The 16688-nt window shown below is 44.5% G+C and overlaps 1 protein-coding gene across 1 annotated transcript in view; it reads left to right on the forward strand.

The window, feature by feature from the left end:
- RNFT1 (ring finger protein, transmembrane 1) overlaps window positions 1–16688 on the forward strand; it is an 82065-nt gene that overhangs the window by 43888 nt on the left and 21489 nt on the right. The window contains exons 4-6 of the mRNA XM_063954036.1: window positions 1657–1757; window positions 3568–3721; window positions 16289–16447. Of these exons, the coding sequence (XP_063810106.1) occupies window positions 1657–1757; window positions 3568–3721; window positions 16289–16447 (414 nt within the window). The remainder of the gene's footprint in view (window positions 1–1656; window positions 1758–3567; window positions 3722–16288; window positions 16448–16688) is intronic.

Genomic DNA, 16688 nt, shown 5'->3' on the forward strand with positions numbered 1-16688 from the left:
CTAAGCTACTTGAGAGACTTGCCTAGACTCGACTCGCAAACACTTTCTTAACTCACACAATTTATTCGACCCACTTCAGTCAGGCTTCCGTTCCCAACACTCCACAGAGACAGCACTGACTAAAGTGGTTAATGATTTGGTCACTACGAAGTCTAAAGGCCATTACTCACTACTTTATTCTTCTAGATCTATCTGCTGCCTTTGACACTGTTGACCACTCTCTTCTCATACAAGCACTACAATCCCTAGGTCTTAAAGACACAGTCCTTTCTTGGTTCCTGTCCTACCTATCTAATTGCTCCTTCAGTGTTCGCTTCTTTGAATCTACCTCCTCTTCGCTACCTCTTTCATTTGGAGTATCGCAAGGCTCAGTCTTGGGTCCTCTGCTTTTCTCTATCTATACCTCATTTCTTGGTAAACTAATCGGCTCTTTTGGATTTCAGTATCATCTGTACGTTGATGATACTCAAATCTACCTGTCCTCCCCTGATTTGTCCCTATCTGTACTGGGGCGTGTCACTGAATGCCTTTCTGCCATTTCATCTTGGATGACCTCTCGCCACCTCAAACTTTATATTTCTAGTAGTAATAGTAGGTACCAACCTGATATCTCTATCACTGTTGAAAACTTGACAATCTACTCTACCCCACAAGCTCGCTGCCTAGGTGTCATCCTTGACTCTGATCTATCCTTTGTTCCCCAGATTCAATCTGTCTCAAAATCATGTTACATGCATCTAAAACAAATATCCAAAACCATACCTTACACAGGACACTGCTAAAACTGTAATCCATGCTCTCATTATCTCCTGCATTGATTATTGCAATAGTCTCCTAACTGGTCTTCCCAAAACAAAACTCTCACCACTACAATCCATTCTGTATGCAGCTGCGAGGCTAATCTTCCTCGCTAGACGTTCATAGTCTGCAGATCCACTCTGTCAGTCCCTCAATTGGTTACCTGTGTTCTACCGTATTCAATATAAAATACTTTCACTTACAAGGCCATTAACCAAACTACACCAACGTACATCCCTTCGCTTATCTCAAAATATCTCCCAAACCAACCTCTTTGCTCTTCACAAGACCTGCGTCTCTCATCCACACTCATTACTCGCTCCCACTCACGATTGCAGGACTTGCATCGGGCTGCACCCACTCTGTGGAATGCTCTACCACGTACAAGAAGACTCCTCTAGTCTCCAAACCTTCAAGCGTTCCCTGAAAACTCACCTCTTCAGGCAAGCATATCAAATTACAGAACCGCCCACATAACTTTTAGAAACCTTCCTGTCAAATTGCATCCACACTGCACAGTCCACACATATCCTCACATGTCTTCTCATTCTTCACTTTCCCTTCCTCTCAACCCCATATCATACAGCCCACCAAGAACCTTTGGAATCTGGTGGACAACTATGCAATAGATAGCAACTATCCTTGTATATACTTGCCTATTTCCCTATAGATGGTAAGCTTGCGAGCAGGGCCTTCCTACCTCTGACTGTTTGTTATTACCCACTTTTGTTATATCATTGTTATTTCCAATTGTAAAGCGCAACGGAATATGCTGCGCTATATAAGAAACTGTAAATAATGGTTTGGAAAACATTGTTTAATTCCATAGATGATCTTTTTTCCCCCCTTTTATTGCAGGATAAGTGTTCTAAATTGCAATGCATTTGGATCCTATTATTCTTGGCAGGTTCATCAGTCCTTTTGTATTACACCTTTTCTTCTCAGGCACTTTATTACAGGTACGTAACAGGGATTCCTTCTCCAAAATAATTTTAGAAAATGTTACTCAATGATGTACTTTTTTTTTTTTTTTTTTTTTTTTTATTGAAATGTGCATGATTGTAGCCATTGCTTTCAGTACAAAAATACTTTCATATACATAACAATAGACATACAAAGACAAGGTGCACAATTAAAACACTACCAATTGATTAATAATAATAATCATTGCAATTAAATTTTGCATTTTGAGTGAGGTTCTTTGCATAGTTATGGCCATTTATAACTGCTTCACTACCAGCATCCAGGTGACCTCATTAATCTGGCAAGTCCCTAACATATAGAGGGGTAAAAGTCCAGTGCGCAGGACACTTCAAACCCAAGCAGTGACCCCAGGGCAACACTCTAGTGAAAAAATATATAGTAAAAAAAAAAAGTGAAGATAGTTAGGTTAGTGAGAGAAGCTGCTGAAAATCAGCCTCAGGAGCAACACAGGTTAACACATAATTTCATATTTCCTTTCATTCCTTTTGTGTGTGTTTCAGTGTAACTCATTTACCCACCTTCACTTCTCACTACTTTACCTCTTACTACTTTTTCTCACCATGTTACCTCTCACTACTTTATTTCTCACCACATTACCTCTCACTATTTTACTACTGCTGTGTTGTTTTGTTGACTATGGGTAATTCTACAAATTACCAGTCCTTCGATTACATTTTAAGTATTTTTTCTTAGAAACATTGCACCATTTTATAGGTATAAAAGGATTTTTTCTCATTCATATGAATATACAATTGAGGTTTTCGGAGCACTGTACTGAGTATGGGTTAACACCTTAGTCAACAACTAAAGACATGAAAAGAAACACTTCAAGAAGATTTACAGTGGGACGTCTCCCTCTTGTTGGTGTCTTTCTTTCCTCTCATAGGAATATGGAAAGCTGCTATAAGAAACTTCCTGTTTTCTCAGGAATTTTGAAGACTAAAGCCATTACCGCTCGAGACTTAACATAATGGTTTGTACACGAAAATCATGGCAGAATACCTAATTACGACTAAGAGTATTGACCAGTCACCTTGTAATCCAGATGCATGGCTCCAGCAGTAGTAACAGTGGATCCCTATTGCTGCGCCTATGGGTGGCCACTCAAATAATCATTTGCATACATTCCCATTTGTAGGAAATTAAGGAGCTGATGTAGGGTTCCTTGCATGCTTGGAAATAAATGCAGGTTCATAGTTGACCAAAATTATGTGGCCTCACCACCCTTATCTATCCACTTGTGAAAGCAGCAGTCATTACTATCTGGCATTCATTTGTACCAGGCCTACACCTGATGCAAGATATCTATCTGAAATCAGATGGACCTGCATACTCTCAACTCTGAATAGCCTGTATTTCTGCCCACGCCCAGTTGCCACACAGTCACAAGTGGAGATGTGTGTGACTAATGTCTGCAGTTGTGATTGTCCACAAGATGTATCCCATTTTACATAATTAGACTACATTTCTAATTGACACTATATGTCTGGTACATAAAACTCAAACCTTATAGCTGTATCAGGAATCCAAGTATAATTCTATGCACTATAGGACAATTTAGTATTCCCTGGAATCTCATTTTAGGCTATGCATTTGTTGGTTTGAAAATACAATAGGGTAAGTTTTATATAGTATGACAACTAGGGAGGAGTATGCAGATAGCACTATTTACCTTCATGGGGTGTTTCTACTTTCTGTCTCTACAGGCTGGTTAAGGACTTACCTGATGCTATTGAGATTTTCAGGAAATTTAAGTTAACGGTAATAATCTGTCTATTTCTGCAGCTTGATTTTCATGAACCCAACTCTTGGACCTCTGCAATTCTGGGATGCTCTGTGGGTTGTGGGCATAACAGATTTTGTTGTGAAGTTTTTCTTCATGGGCCTGAAGTGCTTGATTCTGCTGGTGCCTTCTTTTGTGATGTCACATAAATGCAAGGTGAGGCGATTTGGTACATATTCTGTGTTAGTTGAGGTGATACATTCATAGATATTTGTACATTAAGGCTTTCAGTGTCTGTATACAGGAAATTAATCCAATAATTTAAGTTAAAAAGAAATGGGTGCATGATCGTGTAGAGTTATCCATTTTCTTCTGTGAGGAAGAAATAACGCACATAATAAATGGAGCATTTACATATATAGATCTGTGCCAGATGTTGCTAACTAGGCTGTCACATACTTGGTCTTCAGCATTATGACCACCCTTTGATATAATCCTGGTGCTTCTTTGTACATGCACCTTGTTCTCCAAGGCAAGAGATGTAGAGAGAGGGGACCAAGGATCAAGACCAACAGGAGAAGGGAGAAAGGGAGAAATGCAGTATTGTTGAAGCAGAGAAGGAGAAGTTAAAGAGATCATAGGAGACACTATAGAATACAGTGTTACTGAGGCCAAGAGCGTGGAGGATTTGAAAAAGCAGAAGATGGTCAACTATGTCAAAAGGCAAATAGGTGAAGAAGAAAAATGGAAATGACAAAAGCTTGGAGGTATGGGGTGGTAGTTAACAAGACAGGATTGAGAGGTGTTTTTTTTTCCTATGGCAGTACGGATGGTGTAATGGTTAGCATTACTGCCTCACAGCACTGAGGTCATGGGTTCGATTCCCACCATGGCCCTAACTGTGTTGAGTTTGTATATTCTCCCCGTACTTGCGTGGTGTTACTCCGGTTTCCTCCCACAATCCAAAAATATGCTGATAGGGTTAATTTTGTTGGGAGCCAATTAACCTATCATGAAAGTGTGTGTGTGTATACATGTGGTAAGGAATATAGATTGTAAGCTCCACTGGGACAGGGACTGATGTGAATAGCCAAATATTCTCTGTAAAGTGCTGCGAAATATGTGTGCGCTATATAAATAACTGGTAATAAATATGACTGGGATGTAATGAAGTCCAATTTCAGCGGCCGTGCGGGATGCTGACCGAACGTTTTTTTTAAAGGGGCTGTCACGTCTGAGGATTCTTGTGGATCTGGATTTGGGGAAGATGATTCTGGTGCACTTGGATCTCTGAATAACATACGAGCGGGATGGATGAAGGTCTTGCGCATTTATTACTTGGAGTAGTTTAACAGAGTTCGCCAAAGACCGTTGAATAGAGATACTACTGTAGGTTAGCGGGTGGCTGAGGATACCAGAACCGTGACCCAGTACTTTAAAGGAGGAATTCCGAAGACTGGTTACTGCGGCGTCCGGAACAGGTAGCTAGGTAGGACACGGGAACAGAGTCGGCAGTCTGCGTAAGGCTATATCAGGAGGCTTGGGTAATTTGCTGTAACAAGAACCTGACACTGGAGACGCTGCGGGAGCACAGAGAACTAGCTTCACAGATACTGTGAAAGACGTTGCACTGGCAAATTCCCTCCTCCAGGCCTTCCTGTATTATAGCAGCTGCTCAGAGCTAATTGGCCACAGGAAAGTGATAAATTGGTGAAGTGTGGGCAAGACGGGCTTTTTGCCCACATCCAAGATGGCCACCGGAACACAGCCCAGCCTGTTCATAGAAGCCCTGGCTCCACAGCAGCACTGCTAACCCGTGCCGGAGGGACATGCTGCCAGTGTGCTGAGCTGCCAACCAGTGCCCCTGCCTGTCCTCCCAGCACACCCTGCCCGGCGCCAGCAGCCCGCACCTGCTGGACCTCTCCAAAGGGACCGGACAGGTAAGAGCTGGCTCCCCTGCACAGTCTCCCGCCGGACCGTGACGGGCAATCATTTACAAGGCCTAAAAAGTCTGAGTTCGGCACTCATCATGCACGGCTGCTAAACTCGGACTTCATTACATCCCGCCCAAGGGCTTGTTTAAAAAAGGAGAGTTCAGGGTCAGTGGAAAAATAGGTTAAAGAGGTGAGAGTAAGTATCAAGAAAAAGTGCGTGGGAATGGGATCGAGGGGGCAGGTGATTGTGGAAGTAGATGAGATGGAGTGGACTTCATAACCGCTGGTGAGGGAGAAGGAAAGGATAGGTTGCCCTGCAGGAGGAGGAGAACGATTTTGAAAGGAAGTGTATACTGAGGGATTTTGGAGGAAAAGTAATCGGCAAAGTCAAGGTTAGTAGGGAGGAGGGCTGGCTGCAATAGGAATTTGAAGTGAAGGAAGTCAAAGTGTATGAGATTTTTCCCAGTTCTGTTCCTTAGTGCTGGGAGGGGTTTTGGAGGGAATGGTCATTCTGTAATTCCAGAATGACCACTTCCCTAAAGATCTTCCAGCACTGTGGGGTGAGAACAAGTCAGAGATTGAAAGTACTTCCAGAGCAACAGGGCCCGGGGTAGAAGGGTACAGTTATAGAGGGTGGTAGCCTTGTTGAGGTAGGGTAGACAAAGAGGGGGGCACTGAAGATTTCAAGGCATACAGAAAAAGAGTCTGTATCAAGGGCATCGAGGCTGTGCTGATTGAGAGTTAACTTGGAAGAGGAGGCGGTGGAACGACGGAAGGAAAGGGAAATGAGGTTATGTTCAAAAAGAGGAAGAAGACTTTGGAATAATCAGATATCTCAATGGTAGGTAAAGAAGAGATCAGAGTGTGATGATTGTAGTAAGAACTAGCAACAGAACATGTGTAATTCAGAAGTGACCTTTATTAAATAGAAGCTCAGAAGCAGCAGAATCTGGAATTATCAATGGGGATGTGGAGATCAGAGAAGGCAAAGGGGTGGGGGTGAGCAGGTGGCAAAGTCATCAAGAAAGGTGAAGAGGTAACGTGGTCAGGTGACCTCTACTCATAGATGAATAGGGTCATATAGGCACATAGAATGGACTTCAAACAAGGAGAAAGATGCATAGGCTAATTGGGATTTACTTTATACGTGATTGAGGGTAGAGAGAATACCCACATCACCTTTCTGCCAGGGCGGGAGGTGTAGGAGAATTTAAAGCCCACCAAGAGCAGCAGTGTATAGTTTTACTATGTACTTTTTACACACAAATAAAACATTCAATTAAATCTGTAGTGAACTCTAGATATAACCGTTTATTCAGAAGATCGTGTTGTTGCATCTCTTAACTACAACATTAAGATAGATAGATATCTATCTATCAGTTTTTTTTTTTAATGAGTCAAGTGCTTATACTGTAGTAAAAAGACGTTTAGAAATAATGCTACTGAGGAGCAAGGTATCCATAAGACCACTTTTCATTACCTTGCTCCTTAGTGAGTATAGGAAGGGCTGCTCACACATGCCTGTCTGTAACCAGACCACTGAATTATTTATTTATTTTTATAATACAAGGGTTACCCTAGGGCGCTTAGTGAAAAAGATATAAGCTGCACCTCAAGAAGAACCTCCTGTTAGACTAGGTCCAAAGATAGCAAATAACAAAAAAGATCTGAGGGCGCTAATCAATAGTACTGTTCCTCATGTTAAATCATAATTGGCATAAAAACAACTTTATTAAAAATCAGTTTTTAGTATTTATTGTATACATAAAATATAACACCAATACAATATCACGGAAATGAAGTTCCAAGTCTTATCTGATTGGTATTCAATTCATGAAACAGTTTATCAGCATGTAGCATAGGTGGCGATAAATGCTTGAGAAAACCCTTTATCAGCATGTAGCATAGATGGAAATATATGATTGAGACAAACCAACGCGTTTCGTCCCTTCTGGGACTTCCTCAGGGGTATAAACTCAAATGCCAAGTAATTTATAAGGATCCTGAAGAAGCATATATATCGCTGTGTGTATCGGTAAGAAAAAGTGTAAAACCGAGTTACTTGTAGTAAGTAACTTACTGGCAATATTCCATGTTTAGACGGAATCCAAAGAATGATTCAAAATATGGTCTACTTGGTGACCGATCTTAGGTATAGGGGATGTTTAACCCTGACTCTATAGATCAGGCTTTCCCAACCACGGTCCTCAAGGCACACTAACAGTGCATGTTTTAGTGATATCCAGGCTTCAGCACAGGTGACTTAATTAGTAGTTCACTTATTTTGATTTAACCATCTGTGCTGCAGCCTGGATATCACTAAAACCTGCACTGTTGGTGTGCCTTGAGGACCGTGGTTGGGAAAGCCTGCTATAGATAGATCGTGACCAACTTCATATATTGACAGCACCACAACTAATAGACAACAGAAACAGTGTGATCCCCTCAGAGTTCAGGGTCACAAAAGATTAGTGGAGACGAATCTGAAACAGAGGTCGTAAAGACAGTGTTAACACACAGGTCTGGGAACTTTTCCCAGATTCTATGGGGGATATTCAATTGTTTGAAAAGTCGGTTGGGTGTCTGTTTTTTCCTGTCTATTAGATAGGAAAAAACAGACACCCAACTGACTTTTCAAACAACTGAATCTCCCCCTATATGTTAACGCCTGAAAGCAGTTCATTTAACGGGTGAGAAAAAGGGGCTCTAATTTAATAGCCCCAGGTGTTAAAGCTTGAGGCTATCTCTCTCTTTCACCCAAGTTTAAATTAACGGGGTTATTCTGCCCTTAGTGTGGATGTGTATACATATAGTTGGGAATAAATATATATATGGGTGTGTATGTACGGATGTGTCCCACTACATTCTCGCTGCGTATAGCATTAAACTCAATGGGAGGCAGGTACTTGAGCACACAGCTCCCATTGAAGTGAATGGCATAGCGGGGTGTAAGAATCGCAGCGACATTGTATGAGGTCACATGTACTGTGTGTATGTGTATATATATATATATATATATATATATATATATATATATATATATATATATATATATATATATACATACATATATACATACATATACAGGTTGAGTATCCCTTATCCAAAATGCTTGGGACCAGAAGTATTTTGGATATCTGATTTTTCCGTATTTTGGAATAATTGCATACCATAATGAGATATCATGGTGATGGGACCTAAATCTAAGCACAGAATGCATTTATGTTTCATATACACCTTATACACACAGCCTGAAGGTCATTTTAGCCAATATTTTTTATAACTTTGTGCATTAAACAAAGTGTATCTACATTCACACAATTCATTTGTTTCATATACACCTTATACACACAGCCTGAAGGTCATTCAATACAATATTTTTAATAACTGTGTGTATTAAACAAAGTTTGTATACATTGAGCTGTCAAAAAACTAAAGTTTCACTATCTCACTCTCACTCAAAAAGTCCGTATTTCGGAATATTCCGTATTTCGGATATTTGGATATGGGATACTCAACCTGTGTGTGTGTGTATGTATGTATGTATGTATGTATGTATATATACTGCTCAAAAAAATAAAGGGAACACAATGTAACTCCAAGTCAATCACACTTCTGTGAAATCAAACTGTCCACTTAGGAAGCAACACTGATTGACAATCAATTTCACATGCTGTTGTGCAAATGGAATAGACAACAGGTGGAAATTATAGGTAATTAGCAAGACACCCCCAATAAAGGAGTTGTTCTGCAGGTGGTGACCACAGACCACTTCTCAGCTCCTATGCTTTCTGGCTGATGTTTTGGTCACTTTTGAAAGCTGGCGGTGCTTTCACTCTAGTGGTAGCATGAGACGGAGTCTACAACCCACACAAGTGGCTCAGGTAGTGCAGCTCATCCAGGATGCCACATCAATGCGAGCTGTGGCAAGAAGGTTTGCTGTGTCTGTCAGCGTAGTGTCCAGAGCATGGAGGCGCTACCAGGAGACAGGCCAGCACATCAGGAGACGTGGAGGAGGCCGTAGGAGGGCAAAAACCCAGCAGCAGGACCGCTACCTCCGCCTTTGTGCAAGGAGGAACAGGAGGAGCACTGCCAGAACCCTGCAAAATGACCTCCAGCAAGCCACAAATGTGCATGTGTCTACTCAAACGATCAGAAACAGACTCCATGAGGGTGGTATGAGGGCCCGACGTCCACAGGTTAGTTGTGCTTACAGCCCAACACCGTGCAGGACGTTTGGCATTTGCCAGAGAACACCAAGATTGGCAAATTCGCCACTGGCACCCTGTGCTCTTCACAGATGAAAGCAGGTTCTCACTTAGCACATGTGACAGGCGTGACATAGTCTGGAGACATCAAGGAGAACATTCTGCTGCCTGCAACATCCTCCAGCATGACCGGTTTGGCAGTGGGTCAGTAATGGTGTGGGGTGGCATTTATTTGGGGGGCCGCACAGCCCTCCATGTGCTCGCCAGAGGTAGCCTTACTGCCATTAGGTACCGAGATGAGATCCTCAGACCCCTTGTGAGACCATATGCTGGTGCGGTTGGCCCTGGGTTCCTCCTAATGCAAGACAATGCTAGACCTCATGTGGCTGGAGTGTGTCAGCAGTTCCTGCAAGACGAAGGCATTGATGCTATAGACTGGCCCGCCCGTTCCTCAGACCTGAATCCTATTGAGCACATCTGGGACATCATGTCTCGCTCCATCCACCAACGCCACGTTGCACCACAGACTGTCCAGGAGTTGGCGGATGCTTTAGTCCATGTCTGGGAGGAGATCCCTCAGGAGACCATCCACCACCTCATCCGGAGCATGCCCAGGCGTTGTAGGGAGGTCATACAGGCACGTGGAGGCCACACACACTACTGAGCCTCATTTTGACTTGTTTTAAGGACATTACATCAAAGTTGGATCAGCCTGTAGTGTGTTTTTCCACTTTAATTTTGAGTGTGACTCCAAATCCAGACCTCCATTGGTTAATAAATTTGATTTCCATTGATAATTTTTGTGTGATTTTGTTGTCCGCACAATCAACAATGTAAAGAACAAAGTATTTAATAAGAATATTTCATTCATTCAGATCTAGAATGTGTTGTTTAAGTGTTCCCTTTATTTTTTTGAGCAGTGTGTGTATATGTATGTGTGTGTGTGTGTGTATATATATATATATATTTATTTATTTCTCTTACGTCCTGGAGGATGCTGGGGACTCCAAAAGGACCGTGGGGTATAGACTGGATCCGCAGGAGCTTGGGCACACCAAAAAGATTTTGACTGGGTGTGAACTGGCTCCTCCCTCTATGCCCCTCCCCCAGACCTCAGTTAGACTTTGTGCCCAGGAGTGACTGGACACACACTAGGGGAGCTCTACTGAGTTTCTCTAGAAAGACTTTTGTTAGGTTTTAAATTTTCAGGGAGACCTGCTGGCTACAGGCTCCCTGCATCGAGGGGAGACCTACTTCTTCTTAGTTAAAGACTCTGCTTCTTAGGCTACTGGACACCATTAGCTCCAGAGGGTTCGATCACTTGGTTCGCCTAGCTGCTTGTTCCCGGAGCCGCGCCGTCACCCCCCTCACAGAAGACAGAAGCCGGGTGAGTATTAGAAGAACCGAAGACTTCAGACGGCAGAAGACTTCAGTAACTGAGGTACAGCGCAGCGGTAGCGCTGCGCTCCATGCTCCCACACACATCACCAACGGCACTTACAGGGTGCAGGGCGCTGGTGGGGAGCACCCTGGGCAGCAGTTACTGAGGTCATTAGGACTGGCTAAAGGCATATTCGGTGCATGGGCACCGTATGTAATACCCCCGCCAGTATAAATATTTCAAATTTGAGCGGGACTGAAGCGCGTCGGGAAGGGGCGGGGCTTAGCTGCACAGCTCACCAACGCTGTGGATCCATCAATGGAATGCTGATGCCGACTCCAGGAAAAATATGGAAGCTCTCCCCTTCAAAGGTAGTGTCTTGTTTGGTGATGGCCTTGCTGACCTGGTGTCTACCGCTACTGCGGGTAAGTCATCTTTTCTTCCTTATGTTCCCACTCAACAGAAAAAGGGGCCCCATCAGCAGATGCAGTCCTTTTAGCCTAATAAATACAAACGAGGTAAGGGCTCGTCCTTCCTCGTCTCAAAGGGTAGAAGAAGGGGAAAAAAGTCGCCTGCAGTGTCAGGCACCCAGGACCAAAAGTCCTCCCCCGCCTCCACCAAGTCCCGCAGGGGAGCCCCAGCGTCATGCGATGGAGTCCGTCCCAGTGGGGGGCCGTCTCCGAATCTTCAGTCAGGTCTGGTTTCAATCAGCCCTGGATACTTGGGTCTTAGACATAGTGTCCCAAGGGTACAAGCTGGAGTTTCAGGAGATGCCCCCCCCCCCCCCCCCCCCCCCCCCCCCCGCCGCTTTTTCAAATCGGCCTTGCCAGTTTCTCTTCCAGAAAGAGAAGGGGTAAATGCTGAGATACAAAAGTTTTGTCAACAGAGGGTCGTTGTCCCCGTTCCCCCGTCCCAACGGGGGAAAGGGTTCTATTCGAGCCTCTTTGTCGTACCGAAGCCGGACGGTTCGGTCAGACCGATTCTGAACCTAAAATCCCTCAATCCATACTTAAAAACTTTCAAGTTCAAGATGGAATCTCTTAGAGCTGTGATCTCCAGCTTAGAAGGGGGGGATTTTATGGCGTCAGTCGACATAAAGGATGCCTACTTACACGTCCCGATATATCCTCCGCTTCAGGCCTTCCTGAGATTTGCGGTGCAGGTTTGTCATTACCAATTTCAGACGTTGCCGTTTGGGCTTTCCACGGCCCCGAAGGTTTTCACCAAGGTTATGGCAGAAATTATGGTACTCCTTCGCAAGCGAGGGGTCACAATTATCCCGTACTTGGACGATCTCCTGATAAAGGCGAGGTCAAAGAAACAATTGTTAAAGAATGTGGAACTCTCCCTGACTGTTCTGCAACATCACGGTTGGATTTTATATTTGCCAAAGTCTCAGTTGATTCCGACGACTCGGCTGCCCTTCCTGGGCATGATCCTAGACACGGAGCTTCAGAGAGTGTTTCTTCCGGAGGACAAAGCTCTAGAAATGCAGACCATGGTCAAGGAGCTTTTGAGACCGACAAGAGTGATGATTCATCAATGCACTCGAGTGCTAGGGAAGATGGTGGCGGCTTACGAAGCCATTCCGTTTGGCAGGTTTCATGCCAGGGTGTTTCAGTGGGACCTGCTGTACAAATGGTCCGGGTCTTACCTACACATGCACCGGAAAATAAGTCTATCTTCCAGGGCCAGGATCTCTCTCCTGTGGTGGCTGCAAGGCTCTCACCTTCTAGAGGGATGCCGTTTCGGAATCCAGGACTGGGTCCTGCTGACCACAGATGCAAGTCTCCGAGGCTGGGGCGCAGGGAAGAAATTTCCAGGGAAAATGGTCAAGCCAGGAATCTTCTCTCCACATAAATGTTCTTGAGTTAAGAGCCATTTACAACGGCCTCCTTCAAGCGAAGAGCTTTCTTCAGAGTCTCCCTGTCCGGATCCAGTCGGACAACATAACAGCGGTGGCGTACGTAAACCGCCAAGGCGGAACAAGGAGCAGGGCGGCAATGGCGGAAGCCACAAGAATTCTCCGCTGGGCGGAACAGCACGTGAGCGCTCTGTCAGCAGTCTTCCTCCCGTGCGTAGACAACTGGGAAGCAGACTTTCTCAGCAGACACGATCTCCATCCAGGAGAGTGGGCGCTTCATCAAGAAGTATTTGCAGAAGTGACAAGGCGTTGGGGAACTCCTCTGATAGACATGATGGCGTCTCGCCTCAACAAGAAACTTCTGAAGTATTGTTCCAGGTCAAGGGACCCCCAAGCCTGTGCGGTGGACGCCCTGGTAATTCCGTGGGTGTTTCAGTTGGTGTATGTTTTCCCTCCGCTTCCTCTCATTCCAAAGGTGTTGAGCATCATAAGACGAACAAGGGTTCGGGCAATACTCGTCGCTCCAGATTGGCCACGGAGGGCCTGGTATCCGGATCTTCAGGAATTACTAGTGGAAGATCCCTGGCCGCTTCCTCTAAGAGAGGACCTGTTACTACAGGGGCCCTGCCTGTTTCTGGACTTACCGCGGCTGCGTTTGACGGCGTGGAAGTTGAACGCCAGATTTTAGCTCAGAAGGGTATTCCCGGGGAGGTCATCCCCACTCTCCTTAAGGCTAGGAAGGCGGTCACGGTGAAACATTATCACCGTATTTGTAGAAAGTATGTGTTGTGGTGTGAAACCAAAGCAGCTCCTGCGGAGAAGTTTCACTTGGGTCGTTTCCTCCATTTTTGCAGGCAGGCGTGGATGCAGGCCTGAAATTGGGTTCCGTCAAAGTGCAGATTTCGGCTTTATCTATTTTCTTTCAAAAGGAATTGGCCGTCCTTCCTGAGGTTCAGACTTTCTTGAAGGGAGTGCTGCATATCCATCCTCCATTTGTGCCACCCGTGGCACCGTGGGATCTTGAAGTGGTGTTGCAGTTTATGTCTCACTGGTTTGAGCCTTTGCGTAAGGTTGAGTTAAAGTTTCTCACTTGGAAAGTGGTCATGCTTTTGGCTCTGGCGTCTGCCAGACGAGTGTCCGAGTTGGCGGCCTTGTCTTTACAAGAGCCCATATTTGATCTTTCATTCGTATAGAGCGGAATTGAGGACTCGTCAACAATTTCTGCCGAAGGTGGTTTCTTCGTTTCACATAAACCAACCTATTGTACCTGTGGCTACGGATGCTGTGGCGGTCCCAAAATCTCTTGATGTTGTAAGAGCTTTGAAAATTTATGTCGCCAGAACGGCTCTTACTAGGAAGACAGAGGCTCTGTTTGTCCTGTATGCTTCCAACAAGATTGGAAATCCTGCTTCTAAGCAAACTATTGCACGCTGGATTTGTAATACGATTCAGCAAGCTCATTCTTCGGCTGGGCTACCGTTGCCGAGGTCAGTGAAGGCCCATTCTACCAGGAAGGTGGGCTCATCTTGGGCGGCTGCCCGAGGGGTCTCGGCATTTCAACTTTGCCGAGCAGCTACGTGGTCGGGTTCAAACGCTTTTGCTAAGTTCTACAAGTTTGATACCCTGGCTGATGAGGACCTCATGTTTGCTCAATCGGTGCTGCAGAGTCATCCGCACTCTCCCGCCCGCTCTGGAGCTTTGGTATAGACCCCATGGTCCTTTTGGAGTCCCCAGCATCCTCTAGGACGTAAGAGAAAATATGATTTTAATACCTACCGGTAAATCCTTTTCTCCTAGTTCGTAGAGGATGCTGGGCGCCCATCCCAGTGCGGACTGTTCCTTGCAGTTGAGTTGATATTGGTTATTTTTGGTTACACGTGGTTTGTGTATCAGTTATATTCAGCTTGTTGCTGTTGTTAGTTCATACTGTTCTATGGTTTTCCTGCTGATCCAGTTGTGGTGTGGGCTGGTATGTTTCTCGCCCTTAGTTTAACAAAAATCCTTTCCTCAAAATGTCCGTCTCTCCTGGGTACAGTTCCTATAACTGAGGTCTGGGGGAGGGGCATAGAGGGAGGAGCCAGTTCACACCCAATCAAAGTCTTTTTGGTGTGCCCAAGCTCCTGCGGATCCAGTCTATAACCCATGGTCCTTTTGGAGTCCCCAGCATCCTCTACGGACTAGGAGAAAAGGATTTACCGGTAGGTATTAAAATCCTATTATATATATATATGTATGTATGTATGTATGTATGTATGTATGTATATATATATATATATATATATATATATATATATATATATATATATATATATATATATATATATTTATTTATTAGTGGAGCATTGGCATTGTTGCACTAAAAGAGCCAGCTCTCGTCTGAGTGAATTTATGACATGAACATGATCTGCAAGGACAGGTCAATGATGTCTGCAGCTGTATCAGTGGTTCTGATGCATCCCAGGTGAAAACACACCACACCATAGCAAACCCACTACTGCCTTAGGCTGTCCCTTATTGGCATTCAGGTTCCATTGCATTTGAATTTCTCCACATATGTAACCGTCCAATCGCACAACACAGTTGGAATTTCGACTCTTCGGACCAGACAGGTTACCAGTGTTCTTTCATCCAGTGGCTGTATTCACGAGACCAGGCGATAGGCAGAGCTTAATGCCATGGATTTAGCAATGGGACTTGAGTGGGCAGTCTTCTGTACCCCATAGAAGAAAGGGAACATTGCACTTTTCAAACTCTGATACTACTTGTGGCCTAAGCCTTAAATGTTGTATGCTGGTCATAATTTATGTTACAGTGCTTTCCAGGTGACGCTGTTCATGATTGGTCAGGTTTTTTTAGTCAGCCACAGCGATGTCACAAGTTGGGTGTCTTCCCTGATGTTGCATATATATATATGCCGGCACTTCCCAGGGATTATGCTTTGGGTGCCTCAGGTACCCGGAGCATAATCTGCAACAAGGGGCCACCGAAGCTGTGATAACACATCCCTGATCCCATGTGTTTTAATGTGATCTCAGTTCCAATTTGGGTGATCAAAGCAGCCTCTAATTGGATACCGCGATTATTACCATCTGTCATGAATCGCGCCAATTTCGGGTGACCAAAGCAGCCTCTAATTGGATACCGCGATTATGACTGTCATTAATTGCGCCAATTTCGGGCGATCAAAGCAGCCTCTAATTGGATACCGCGGTTATGACTATCTGTCATTAATCGCGATATTTGCCCATTTTGATCAGCTGAAATCGTATCGGTGCTAATAGGGTACCGCCCATAGTGTAATCAGTAATTTGTGAGCTGTTAAATTGCTGTAAGCTAGAATACGTATATCTGTGCCCCTCTGCATCCCTTGTATTAATACCTGTGTATTTATTCTAGGGCTACTGGTACATGGGTTTAGAAGAGATTGCACAGTATTCCTGTATAGTCGTTTCAACACCAGTTTGGTTCCGTTACCTGATTGACTATGGAGATGAAACTAGTGGCGTTAAAAGACATTTTGGTGTTTTGTTGGCTTTGCTCTACCTCATCGTAAAAGTAAGTAGGTTAATTCTTGACTCTGTGTCTGTTTTCTCACTTTCAGAAGGCAACTTTTATCTTGCACACATAGGGGTATATTCAATAAAAGTCAGGTCCATTCCGACATGCAGTTGTCGGAATGGACCCGACAACCTCTATTCAAAAGAGCGGCCAAATCCGACTGTCGATGTCGACTGGGATGCGGCGCCGGAGCTGAGGTGATGTCTGCGGCGCCAGGGGGGTGGGGGGGTGGGGGAAG

Source organism: Pseudophryne corroboree, chromosome 2 (assembly GCF_028390025.1).
Source record: "Pseudophryne corroboree isolate aPseCor3 chromosome 2, aPseCor3.hap2, whole genome shotgun sequence".
Classification (NCBI taxonomy): domain Eukaryota; kingdom Metazoa; phylum Chordata; class Amphibia; order Anura; family Myobatrachidae; genus Pseudophryne; species Pseudophryne corroboree.